The sequence below is a fragment of the Drosophila kikkawai genome, chromosome 3R, assembly GCF_030179895.1.
Source record: "Drosophila kikkawai strain 14028-0561.14 chromosome 3R, DkikHiC1v2, whole genome shotgun sequence".
Lineage (NCBI taxonomy): Eukaryota > Metazoa > Arthropoda > Insecta > Diptera > Drosophilidae > Drosophila > Drosophila kikkawai.
In genome coordinates, this window is record NC_091731.1 from 24,739,656 (window position 1) to 24,752,733 (window position 13,078).

General features: G+C 43.5%; 2 protein-coding genes across 6 annotated transcripts; both read left to right on the plus strand.

The window, feature by feature from the left end:
* The first annotated feature begins 63 nt into the window (after positions 1-63).
* Positions 64-1,835, plus strand: LOC108070629 (uncharacterized). The gene is made up of 2 exons (XM_017161197.3): positions 64-1,415; positions 1,476-1,835. Exons 1-2 carry the CDS (start codon positions 389-391, stop codon positions 1,673-1,675), a joined length of 1,227 nt encoding a protein of 408 aa, XP_017016686.2. The 5' UTR covers positions 64-388; the 3' UTR covers positions 1,676-1,835.
* Positions 1,836-2,136: 301 nt separating this feature from the next.
* Positions 2,137-10,469, plus strand: NPFR (Neuropeptide F receptor). Of its 5 annotated transcripts, XM_070286798.1 has the most exons (7): positions 2,140-2,519; positions 4,205-4,388; positions 7,133-7,541; positions 7,607-7,776; positions 8,426-9,002; positions 9,075-9,324; positions 9,906-10,467. In XM_070286798.1, exons 2-7 carry the CDS (start codon positions 4,386-4,388, stop codon positions 9,919-9,921), a joined length of 1,425 nt encoding a protein of 474 aa, XP_070142899.1. In that variant the 5' UTR covers positions 2,140-2,519; positions 4,205-4,385; the 3' UTR covers positions 9,922-10,467. The 5 variants fall into 5 exon arrangements, with proteins under 5 accessions (XP_070142898.1, XP_070142896.1, XP_070142899.1 ...); XM_070286797.1 differs by having other exon boundaries at positions 2,137-2,519; positions 8,426-9,324; positions 9,815-10,469; XM_070286795.1 differs by having other exon boundaries at positions 2,139-2,519; positions 8,426-9,324.
* The last annotated feature ends 2,609 nt before the right edge of the window (positions 10,470-13,078 follow it).

A 13,078-nucleotide genomic window follows, 5' to 3' on the forward strand; every position in this document is an offset into this window, starting at 1 on the left:
AAACTGAGTTCTATTTCACGGGGTCGTTCATGTTTTAATACTAGATTAGATAAGATTCGCTTAATTTTAATGGCTTCTGATTTATTCTTATCAACCTTAAAGTTATTATTTAGGGGACGTTATTACTTTTATTTGTCGACAAACATTTTGTGTAGTGTAGACAAGTATCCATAACAATTATTGACAATGACTAGAGGATTTGCAATTTCACAATTGGCTTTTATAACGCCAATTCATTCGAGAACTGAGATAGACACAATTTTCCACTACAGAGCTTATCACGGCTGCACTTTAAGTTTGCCCGATAAGGTCTCAGTTTTAACAATATATAAACGTGAGTTCTGCCATCGAAGTTTTCAAAACTGTGGAACCCTGCAACGAGTGAACAATGCTGCCAAACTGGTTAACCGAGGAGTACCTGCAGCCTAGGCTAAGGACGTACTACAATGACGATCGGCTAAAGGTACTCAAAATCTGGTCCAAGGCAGCGACTGGCAAGGGAGAAAACTTCGTCGGCATCATGACTCGCATATATGTGAACTATCAGCTGGGCGATGGATCGGTTCAGGAAAAATCCTACATCGTAAAGCAGGCTCTTCCGGAGGATGTGCCGCAGGCCGAGGTTTTCTTCGAGTACGAACTCTACACCAGGGAGATGGATATGTACGAGTTTGTCCTGCCCAAAATGCAGAAACTGCTGCATGAAGCTGGAATAAGTGGAAGACTAACTGCTGACGCCATTACTGTGGATCGGGAGCACAGCACCATGATATTGGAGGACCTGGCGCCCCTTAAGTACGTCAACGCGGATCGAGTCAAGCTGTTGGATCTGCCTCACACCAAGCTGACTTTGGAAATGTTGGCAAAGTTCCATGCCGCAGGCGCGGTTCTAAAGCAGCGCCATCCAGAACTCCTAACCAAGTGCTTCTACACGCACTTTTTCTCGCGGGACAAAAAGGGCTACACGGAGGTCTATACAGGTATGTTTCGGGCTTTTTTAAGGTTCGTAAATGGTCAGCCGAATTTAAAAAAGAGCTACGGCGACAAGCTGGCGAAATTAAGCAGCCACATTATGGAGTATGGAGCTCGCGTCTTTGACGTGGAAGAAAATGAATTACAGACGCTGATCCATGGAGATTGCTGGACCACCAACGTCATGTTCCATTATGACGCAGAGGGATCTCCCCAGTCAGTTGTTGCCATAGACTTTCAGCTAGGCAGCTGCACTTCGCCGGCCGTAGACTTGCATTACTTCTTGACCACTTCGCTGAGGGAGGAGTTTAAGGATCGGGAATCCGAGCTCGTGGTGTACCATTACAATGCTCTGAAGAGAAATCTTGAGAAGTTATCCTACACGGGATTGATACCCAGCCTTCAGGAGTACCAGGTTCAGTTTGAACGCCGTCGTTTTATGAGTAAGTCAATAGCTTTTAAGAGAGTATATATCGATTTTGTAACAACGTTTTCATTTTAAGGTCTCCTTGCGAATCTCTTCAAGCCCATCATGATTTACAATGGCAGTGAGGAAACCTCGGACTTCTCAAGCCTTTACAAGGAAACTCCAGAGGGCATTCGGTACCAAAACGCGGTCTACGATAGTGACGTTGTTCTCAGAAATACCACAAATTTGTTAGCTCTACTCGATTCCAAGAAGCTTTTAGATATTCAAAAGTAGATCAATTCCCTAATTAAGTAATTATTAGTACAAGAAAAATTAATTGTTTTTACATATTACTTAAAATACAAATGCTGTGTTTTGAAAACAAACTTAGATACTATTTCCTTAAGTATTGAAGGTTGCCTGATTGCAAACAATAAAGATTATTTCCTAGATATTTATATAAGTTTAGTTTATATCTGAAGAGCCCCTACGAGATACGCTATCAGCAGGTACCGGGTAATTTCAAAACAATACTATCTTTTATAACGCGATTAATTTTGTTTCGTCACTTCGGAAGAGGTGACTAGGGAATGTTGATGAGTTCTACCCTCGATAACAGACAATTCAATTCCCAGTGACTCAAGAGCCAAGGCAGACTGAATAGAAGCTCACTGCGATTTTTCGGTAATTCCTGGCCCAATGTGCGAAGCTTTTCCACCCCCAGCTTCAGTGATAAGAAAGCTCGCACAGCTGATGGCCCAAAACAAAGTCGCAGGCGAAGGTCCATGGCCTGCGGACGAAGTGCGGTGCCGTCAGTCGCGATTTGGGTGCCACGCGGCGTATACGCAACGCGCAACGTGCCACAGGCAACACCAGGTACGAGCGGCGCGGTTTAAAGACAAGGCTATATAAGCAGGGGATGCGCACCAAAAGCCAACAGATGGTCGCTGACTGTGCACGCGTGTGGTTATCGGAGATCAGTAAACAGCCAAACCAAACACTCGAACTTATTGTAATAAAAAGGCGTGAATAAGCGAAACAATCAAAATGCGGCCGCATATTTATTCAGAATTTTGAAGCGGCAAAACGCTAATGCCAAAAAACCGTGGGATCTACACGGAATTCGGATTTCTGAGAGGTATGCTGCCCTCGACATAGTGCCTTGTGTTTGTTTTTCCAACGATGTGCCGCCATTAAATTGTTGAAGGCGTGAAATTTTCGCACGGGCCGCCGGAGTCTCGACATTTACGAGTATTCGTGCTCTGTGCCGTAAGTGGTCCGCGGAAATTCGCTAATAGCTTGCCGGACGCCTCCTCGCTGTGTGTATTTATTATGATTATTTCCCCGCTACCGCGCTCCAATGAGTTGCAAATGCAAGTTGCGAATTAATCGAAAGAAAATATTATTTCGCCGCGAGTCTCCCGGGAAAACGGATCTTTCGAGTCCGTAATGCCAAGTGACGTGAGCGGTCAGAGAGCAAAAATTATAATAATATTCCGAAACTACTGAGGCAACTCGGTGTGTTTCAGTGGTAGTAAATACAAAATTAATACCGAATCTGCAACGCGCGTAATGAGATGTGAACGTGTTGCAGTTAAACCCAACCGAACTGCAATTATCTTAATGGGAATATTAATGGACTCTGAATAATAGAGCAAAAGCTATGTGTACTGTATGGACGGACGGACGAGCATTAATGATAAAATATTGACAAGAATATTGTGGCAATTATAACTATCATTGTGTGAATGATTAACAATGTCCAGTCAATATGTAAACACAAATTAAAGGATACTAAGGCGTAGCTTGAACTCGATTACTTTGGATATTTAAAAATTAATTAATGGACTAAACTAAAGCTGCTAATGGCCTTAAATGATTTGTTTTGGTGTTCTTTATCAGTGTTTTAAAATTAAATTTTTAATATTGAATAAAAAAAATAATTTTAAAAATGTATTAAAATAAAAAAAATCCAAAATCCTAAAGTTTTCCAATTGCTTAAATCTAGTTTAGTAAATTCCTGCTTCAAGTTTGTGAATTGTATATTTTTAAAAATTAATATAAATACAATACACAAACCTTAATAAGTTTCTTCATTCTTTAATATTTTTTCCACAATAATATTTAGTAACTAATGAAACGGAGACTTGTTTAATATTTAATTACCTTAAAATCTTTAAAAACCGATACTTTTTGTAATATTTAAAATCAAGTATATTAAATTCCAAGGATATCCGATAAAGATAGATACTTAAGCATTACTTTAAAGGCAAACATTTGTTATAATATAAAATAATCACTTTTAGTAAATCCTTGAAATTACTGCTGTGCCAAGTTTTTCCGTTTATCCCTTCAATCTCAATATAAGGACACACTTTAATAAAGCTCAAGTAAGCTTCATAAGGCCTTGAGAGTTGACTCTTTGGGTGGCTCAGACAATTCATAAGAACAAGAGCAACAGGGTTAACTGATGTATAAGCACATCCATGCAATCAGCTCTGGAATATTTTGGCAAGTCATGCAAAACTGCAGTCACCCGAAGGCGCTTGCGAAGTACAACAATGTTGTGCAAACTTTTCTCGCTCGAGGCTTGTGTTCTTGCTGCATCAAGGATTAAGCTGTGCCCCAGCTTCGGAGAATCTTGAGCATTATAATTAAGTTGAGTCAACTGACAGCCAATTTTGCAGTTGTTAGCTGAAAATGGAAAGCTGCAATACAAAGAAATATTGTCAGCTCTTGTCATTAGCTAGCGAAGCCGAAGCGTATCCTTTAAATTGCAGAACAAAACATTGCATTAGCAAACTATGTTTTTATGATTTCAAGGCGGACGGAACAACAAGGACAATCCCATGAGTGCAATCCAATTCGGAAGCTAAATGAGCAACTGTAGCGTCCGAAGAACTGAAAGTCACTCGCAGACGCACGAACAACAACCAACGGCCAGGAAGACAATACAATATATACTATAGGCGCAGATCCAGAGGCAGAGGAGAGTGCCGGAACGATGGTGAGTGTAATTGCAATATAAATACTTAAAATGCGCCGTCCCACGAAGCCATTTCGGAGTAGATGTCAAACGGAACGAAATTACTTTGTTCATAAAATGAAAAAGTTTGTTCTTGAGTTTGTGCTTGAGGAAATCTGTCTGGCTTTGCCATATGGCCAAGGAAACCCCCATTTATTTGACATTTGCAGAGCCAGATTGGTGGCGGAGGATGCACAATACGTTCACAAATTACAAAATAAGGCTCATTGCTGGTTTGGCAATTTAAGAAATTCGGAGAAGGCTTGAAAGTCGTGCGAAAAAACATATCAATTTACATATTAATTGCTATCCTGGTTACGCAATCGTATTGCAATTTTGTGAGCCACAGATTTGTATTTTTAGCCAAAACGACACCCAAGCACTCGGTGGCTTTCCTTTGACACCCAAGAAGTGTTAAGCTGTAGTCAGAACATGATTAAATGGCAAAGGACTCGTGTCAGCGGATTGTGTTCGCCCCTTAAGGAGCTTAGTTGATTAATTCACTAGGAAACAAGTTGTGCCGCTCCGACAGATGTTTCAGCTTAAGGCATATGAATAAATTTGAGTTGACCAATGGAACAGATGAGCCAATCCTAGCAACCGACTCGCAGCTTCTTTTTGTCCATTCGAAATTGCCTACAATTAATAAAGTAAATGTCCTGCGTGCAGGAATAAAGGGTGCCAGGGACAGCCAATTACAAATTGATAAATTCGTTAGCCGGCAGGGGCCACAAAGAGTGTGTTTGCGAGTGGCAAACAAATCGCACAAACGGCAATCAAATTCGTCTTGTTGTGGGCGAAACGGGAAACCATCGAGCAAATAAATCACAAAAATAGCTGAGTCAAAATGCCAGCAGGCAACTGCCGTTCGAGTTTTCCGAGCCTGTTCGGAAAATGGCCTGGCATTTAAAATCTTTGTCATGTTCCGCTTATCCAGTGAGGCGAAAACTCGGTTGGAGAAAACACGCTGGAAGCACTGGCACATTCCACAAAATTATACGAAATCTGTGACAACTGCCGATAACTTGAGGCTACTTTACATAATTCCCTTGTCACTTACTTTTTTCTTCTGTCTCAATTGAACCGAGAAAGCAGCATTTCAATGGGTTTCCATAGCTTGGCGGAAAACGACAAGGAAATTCAATTTCCACCTTGGCAAGTCAATTCCTCCCCAGTCGTGTACGGACTGTGATTGAAACTTCTGCGACAAATTGATGATCAGCCCTGGGGCTTCCACTTGCTAGGAGTTTCATTGCTCAAACTTTTTTATTATGTGCGTAGGTGGAAGGAGTCCAGTCCTTAACTGATTTTAGTTGATACAAACTGTCCTGGCCACTGGCCACTGTGCTGTCTGCAGAGTTTTCGTTTGAAGCAGGCCAACTTCTTGGGGCTCCCATGTTTGAGTTGGCCGAGCAAATATTAGTCAATTAACTGCCGGGCAACTTGAAATTAAATTTCCATGGCAACTTTGTCTTCGGTTTATTTAGGTCCCGGCGCCTCTAGCTCCCTGCTTGCCCGCCCTTTCCCCTGTGGAGTTAATCCCCTGATTGGCGAGATTTATTAGCGCCTCATTTATCGCAGCTGTCAGTGGTAATGCATACCTTTAGGCGCCCCAATAAGTCTGAATCGCCCACCTTCGTCTCGTGCCATCCGCTTTTATCGATACTGACAAGTGCGCAGCCATTCGGCGCATAAAATTACACAATTATTTTTAGCAAATGTCGTCATTTATAACCCGACTTTGTATTGGTATCTGTATCCGATGGCCGTCCCTCGACGGCAGCCAGTTCAGGAGATATGCCAGCCCATCAAGCACACATTACACTTACACCCTGGGAACGGAAATCGGCATTTTTGACTTTTTTCCAATTAAGTGCATGTCTCTCCCTGATGTTCTGCATAAATCATAGCCATGATGCATGAATATTTATGTGATTTAGGGTGCAAAGGGAAGCACCTGCAAACTTGGATCAAGCACTGAAGCAAATGAGATATCACATGGTAAACGTAATCGAAAATGAAAGGACTGGCCAACCTTTTAAAGTCAAAACAATATGAAAGATTGAACCTTTGTAGGAGCCACTAGCAAGGCAGATAACTTGTCCTTTGAGCCACCGCCATTGTCTGTGGCCAGCAAGGCATTAAAAAGCGAATACTAGGGGCATATATTTCGAACTTTTTATCCACCTATAAGATCTCAGTTAAATTATTAAAATACAACACTGGAAAAATAGTTTACTATTTTACACATCAAGCATTTTAGATTTCTTAAAGCACTATTTAACATAATAACATATTTAAATATCAATAGAAGCAATCTACTATAAGATCCCATCTTTTATTAATATCTATAAAGTGGAATTGCATTGCCGACTTTCAATTCCATTTCCCGCAGTGCAGACTAGAAACAGAAGACAGAGCAACTTTCATTCATGTCGAATACCCATAGAATCCTTTGGTGCAGGGCCACCTACTGGCACCGAGAAAACTTTTGCGTACGATTATTGCCCCGTATTTTTAGGAGGCCCCATAAACCACTAGAATGGCCTTTCACAGCCAGCTGAAATGTGTGTGGCGTGTGCGGCAAGCCAATCTCATAAATCATACGTGATGTGGCACGCGAAGTTTCTCCCATTCTAGTGTTCGGTTCCCCTGACAATGGGGTGTTTGCGCTAAGGATTTCCAAAATAATGAGCCACTCTTCTTTGCTCCCTCTGTTTTGGCAGATAATCAGCTTGAATCAGACGGAATCCGTGCCCCTGGCTGCTGGGGACAGGCTGAGTGGATTTGCCGGCGGCGGCGACAACAGTGTCCGCTATCTCGACGACCGACATCCCCTGGATTACCTGGACTTGGGCTCAGTGGTGGGCACCGTCCACGCCGTCATCAACGCCACCGCCACCAACATGTCGGAGCTAAATGAGACAGGGAGCCGGCCGCTGGATCCGGTCCTCATCGATAGATACCTGAGCAACCGGGCTGTGGACAGTCCCTGGTACCACATGCTCATCACCATGTACGGCGTGCTAATCCTGTTCGGGGCCCTGGGCAATACTCTGGTGGTCATTGCCGTGGTCCGCAAGCCCATAATGCGCACCGCCCGCAACCTTTTCATCCTGAACCTGGCCATCTCGGGTGAGTGCTCCGCGGACCTCGAGGGCCCAAAAGGAAATCTGTGCCTCATCCGCGTGGCTTTTCAGATTTACTCCTCTGCCTGGTTACCATGCCGCTGACCCTAATGGAGATCCTATCCAAATACTGGCCCTATGGGTCCTGCTCCATCCTGTGCAAAACGATTGCCATGCTGCAGGCACTTTGCATTTTCGTGTCGACAATATCCATAACGGCCATCGCCTTCGACCGGTATCAGGTTAGTCCTTTTACGATTTTTCGGGCCTTGTTTCGGGCCCATATTAGCATGTAAATGGGGCCAATCGAATGGGGCAAGTCATGTCCCAGTATTAATGAGGTAAATGGCTTCAATTTGTAACCATTAAATTGGACGTTGAGGGAAAATCGATGGGCTCTGAATAAATATTTGGCAATTCCCGGAATGCTTAACCCACTATTAAAGTCATAATTAGGGCGAGTGATAAGCATCAAATTACTCAAATAATAATAATAAAAATGGTATTAAAGACATTTCTATGAAATACTTTAATTAGTGGGTCAACATTAAAATTAAGAGTTACTCCAGCAAGAATACAGTTTGCCTGAAGCTTTTAATATAACTTTTGATATAATCAAGTGAAAGTCCATTAATTATTTTGGTTTCTAGAGAAGTAAAAAGTTTGTAGATCCAAAGATAAATAAGATAATTGAGGGACTATGTCATTTTTATTAAGACTTAAGAAAGTAAGTTTACCAGAAATATTTTGTGTGTTCTATAGAAGAAATAAAATACAATACGAACTAGTAAATTTAACTTTTAATACTGTTTTAGTAGTTTAGAGAATAAATATCTCTCTTTTCCCCACCAACCAAGTTTCTCTCCAACTTCTTTCTACGATTCCTTGCAGGTGATCGTGTATCCCACACGGGACAGCCTGCAGTTCGTGGGAGCAGTGACAATCCTGGCCTGCATCTGGGCACTGGCCCTCCTGCTGGCCTCGCCGCTGTTCATCTACAAGGAGATGATCAACACAGAGACACCGCAGCTGCTACAACAGATCGGGCTGCAGGACAGGATCCCCTACTGCATCGAGGACTGGCCGAGCAGCAACGGGCGCTTCTACTACTCGATTTTCTCGCTGTGCGTGCAGTATCTGGTGCCGATTCTGATCGTCTCCGTCGCCTATTTTGGGATTTACAACAAGCTGAAGAGCCGCATCACCGTGGTGGCTGTGCAGGCCTCCTCCGCGCAGCGCAAGGTGGAACGCGGCCGGCGGATGAAGCGCACCAACTGCCTGCTCATCAGCATCGCCATCATCTTCGGCGTCTCCTGGCTGCCGCTGAACTTTTTCAACCTGTACGCAGACATGCAGCGGCCGGTGATGACGCAGAAAATGCTGGTGGCCTACGCCGTCTGCCACATGATCGGCATGAGCTCGGCCTGCTCCAACCCGCTGCTCTACGGCTGGCTCAACGACAACTTCCGTAAAGAATTTCAAGAACTGCTCTGCCGTTGCTCAGAACCCACTAATGTTGCTCTTAACGGTCACACGACAGGCTGCAACGTCCAGGCGGCGGCGGCCCGTCGACGTCGCAAGTTGGGCACCGATCTCTCCAAAGGCGAGCTCAAGCTGCTCGGCCAAAGCGGCGCCCAGTCCGGGGCCCCCGGCGGCGCTGGCGGCGGTAGTATGGCGGCCACCGACTTCATGACCGGCCACCAGGAGTGCGGACTGCGCAGCGCCATAACCGAGTCGATGGCGCTCACGGAAAATCCCATGCCCTCGGAGGTCACCCAGCTGATGCCGCGGTAAAGAACGAAGAGAACGTAGCCCTAAGCTCCAGGTCCAGGGTCCTGCATGTCGCCTCTCCAAAGGCTCGGATCCTTTGTGTACCGCAGGGAAACACGTCCTCTGTGCACGCTCGTCGGGCTGATTGGATTTGCATGCTCCAAGCATCGATGCGCCGCTACTGTCCTTCTTTCTATTTCAATTGTTCCAACTGCGACTGCAATTTCAAGTGCACACTGAGGGAAAAGCCCACTAGTAAACTAGATTGATTTGGGGTTATTCCAACAATTTACAAATAACTTTTTCTTACTGATTCCTTAAGCTATCTTCCCTATATTCTTTATTCACTCTTAATGAAGGAATGTAATGTAATAGAAGAACTTCTCTATTTGTTGGGCTTTTCCTTTTGGGTGCTTGAAACATTGTTCGCCTTGTTTGGCTATGATTTAAGAACACAATTTTCTCAGTGTATGCATGCGCCTCACAGTTCCCTTTGTCGTCGCCTGACAGGTTGTAGCTCTTGTCGTTGCCGTGTTGTGACATAATTTGCGCCGAGCATCGCCCATCGATTATGACCCTGCATTTTGTCGCACATTTTCAGTTTGGAACAGTACTAAGTCGGCCAGGAACCCTGGAGCAGCGGGCGGCGGGAGCGGCGTTCGAGTGATGCGACCTGCGACTCGTTCTTAGAATTTACATTAAACACATATTGTCCAGTGATCCAAAGCCAAGCTGAGTTACACTTAAATTAAGACGCGCCCCGAGGAACAGAAATATGTATCTCATCTCATCGCCCATCATCCATTACCGGACTAAGTCTAATGCCTTTTTTAGTTTGCTCACTTCAGTATCGAATGCCGGAAAGTAATTGATTGAGCCCCCAATTGAATTTCGGGTATTTGATAAGTCGAGTACAGTGAAGACTTTGATTAGTTCCCCGTGAACAGTTCCTAGGAAATGCTTTCGTTTCGCTTTCTCACATAGCTCTTTTTTTCCTGTTATCGTATGTATAAGCTGAGGATTAGCCGTAATTGATGTTCTGTTTGCTCTTCTCTTAAACTAGGTTAGTCCATAACTATGTATAAGCCGAAACTTGAAAATAAATCTCAGTCCAAACTGCTATAAATAAATTAGAAAAGTTTTAGTGCTCGCCAGTGGCAAGCTCTACACAAAGCTAAATAATATTTTAATAAATGTTGTTTACAAAATCCTACAAAATTAAAGTGATTTAATTGGAGACTGCTCAGAGTTTCATTAATACCAAATGAGAGTTCACTTAGAGTGTCAGCTATGGAAGTCTAATGGAAGTACTGCTTAAACTCAATTGCTGAAGGACATCTACACGGATATATTCAGCTTCAAACTAAATAAATAATTGACAACCAAAGTTTATTAGCAAAGAAGGTAAATTAATTGCTGTAAACATAGAAATAGAGTGGCAATCAATCAATATGTTTGAATTTAATCAACGCTTAACTAAACAAACGTAAGTACGGCTACTTCTGAGTGTTTCTGTGCTGATTTTATGTCTGCAAAAAACAGAATTGTGCTTATTCTTTAGAATGTGTGCCAGATAGAAGGACATTGCTTTTACGGGTTTAACAACCGCAACCATAAAAAGCTGCTGACCTGCCCAACACTTAACCCTTGACACTTTTGTGGGTCCGAGACACTCAAGCAGCCGCATCATAAAAGCCTACGACCCATAAAAATAGCGTATACGCCACCGAACTGTGAATATGCCGTCTATATATAGACGCACGCATACGGAAGTGTACAGAATATCACAGATAATTTAGCTCAAAATGGAACAAAATAAAGACACCAGGCCTCGGAAACTTTATTTTGGACCCCAGACTGGGCACTTTCGAGTCATCTAATAACAAACTCATTATTTCTTTGCAGATGGGCGTCAGGCGAGGAAAATTAGTATATGATTTCAATTCAATTAGTGCCTACGCCACACCTCAGGCGAAAGGTCAGCCAGTGTGCCATCTTGCCGTATATATTCGCAGCTCAGTTCACAGTTCGCCGACGTGCGGCTGACCGCAGCGGACTGTGAATTATGTATGTGTCACACAGAAAGTGAAATGTTCCCACCAGGCAGCACGGAAAATGAAACAAAAAATAAAATAAACTAATTAAAAATTTCTTTGAGGAATGCGTGATGCGATAGGTGAGGCGGCTTACCAGCTCTTGGCTGCTGGACAGCTGGACTGCTGGCCTGCTGTAAAACTGTCAACGGTCGGGGCATTTGGCGGTTTGTTTTGACGGCCAGTAACGGTCTTATGCACTTGCGGCTTGTGAAAGTGTTGTTTGCCTTACTTTTTGTCACTGCCGCACCTTCCGCTCCCCGCATCATCATCAGCGCCATCAGCACTAGCATCATAGGGTGCTGATTACGAAAGCCCATTTCACTTTCTTCTCGGCCAGATTGCGCAATGCTAACAAAAGCATTCTGGGAGCGAGTGTGCCATTCAAAATCGATGGAGTCGCCGGCTAAAAACATTTTACGGAACCGGCGTGAGCTGGCAATTAGCATATTTATGAGTAAAAGTGAAATTAATGACTGGAATAAAATGCAAAGCAAAGGTTCGCAAATATTGACAGCAGCAGCCGAGGCATTTTTGTGGCAAACCGAAGGCCCTCTCTTGTGGAAGCGTCGACGCATACCAATCAGATTCGAATTGTGCACCAAAAGAAAAATCTTTCTCAAGCTGAATGGTCTATAATGAAAAATATAACTGATTAAATATATTTTTATTGTCTGCCTTTAAGGCCAAATACCCAATAAGTAAACAAATAAAAATGTTAAAATACCAAAGCTGAAGAGGCATAAATATTCTTGTTAACAAATCATTTTCTCTGTGTAGTTAAAGCCCAAGATTTAACATAATAGTTTGCAAGGTTCAGGGCACTTATCTCTCCCTGGCTGCTGTTGGACATATGTCAGTTGCCAATGATGGAGGATTTCAGACATATATTTGAGGGCTTTCTTTGACATCTTTCGCAGCTTTTTTTAATAGGCGCTAAATGAATTCGCTTCGAGCACTTTCTCGTGGCCAATAGACAGATTGGGGCTTGGGTGTTCGCCAATAATTCAGCCATTGTCTACGCAAAGAAGCTGGCCCCGATTTGCGCTGGGCTTTTAGAAAACATTACTGGTTGCCATTGTTGCCGGAGGTTGGTTGCATTGAGAGCGGTTATCGATTTTGCGGTCTCATAAACTGGCTTTCGTTTCGTTTTGGCTTTTGAGCTTCTCAGTGGCTCACTGGTTCAGTGGTTCGGGGGTTTGGTGGCCTGAAGTTTGCTGCCTCGGTGGGGTGGGGCGTTTCCGCTTGTTAGCCACAAGTCAATGGCAAAGTTTGTCACCAGAAATTAATAACAATGTGACGCTCAGTTGGCCAATTCTTAACGACGACTTTCTCATGCGTAAACCGGCCAACAAAACCCGTTCGTCGATCGAAATAAGTAAGTGAAAATCTGCTCACACTTAACGCAGCCGAACTAGTCCGGCTTAAATATTTATAGAAATCGAAAATGCTCCGCAGATGTGTGCAAATGCCTGATGCATGTTGCATGTAGCCTCGGTGCACTGCATCCCTAATCTTGTAATCCCCGGCGACAATGCCGCTAACAACATGTGTGCTGTATACAAAAGCTCTTATTGGTTGTACAAAAAGGCCAAAGTGGGTGGACACCAACCAGAAAGATGGGAGGATGTCCTGCTTTATTCATGAGAAAATTTAGAGCTTGTCCATGGAGAGTTAGTGC

Coding starts and splice junctions, on each gene's coding strand:
- LOC108070629 (XM_017161197.3), top strand. CDS start 389: ATGCTGCCAAACTGGTTAACCGAGGAGTACCTGCAGCCTAGGCTAAGG. Junction 1,416..1,475: donor TGAACGCCGTCGTTTTATGA/GTAAGTCAATAG, acceptor TTTCATTTTAAG/GTCTCCTTGCGAATCTCTTC.
- NPFR (XM_070286795.1), top strand. Junction 7,542..7,606: donor CCTGAACCTGGCCATCTCGG/GTGAGTGCTCCG, acceptor GTGGCTTTTCAG/ATTTACTCCTCTGCCTGGTT. Junction 7,777..8,425: donor TCGCCTTCGACCGGTATCAG/GTTAGTCCTTTT, acceptor GATTCCTTGCAG/GTGATCGTGTATCCCACACG.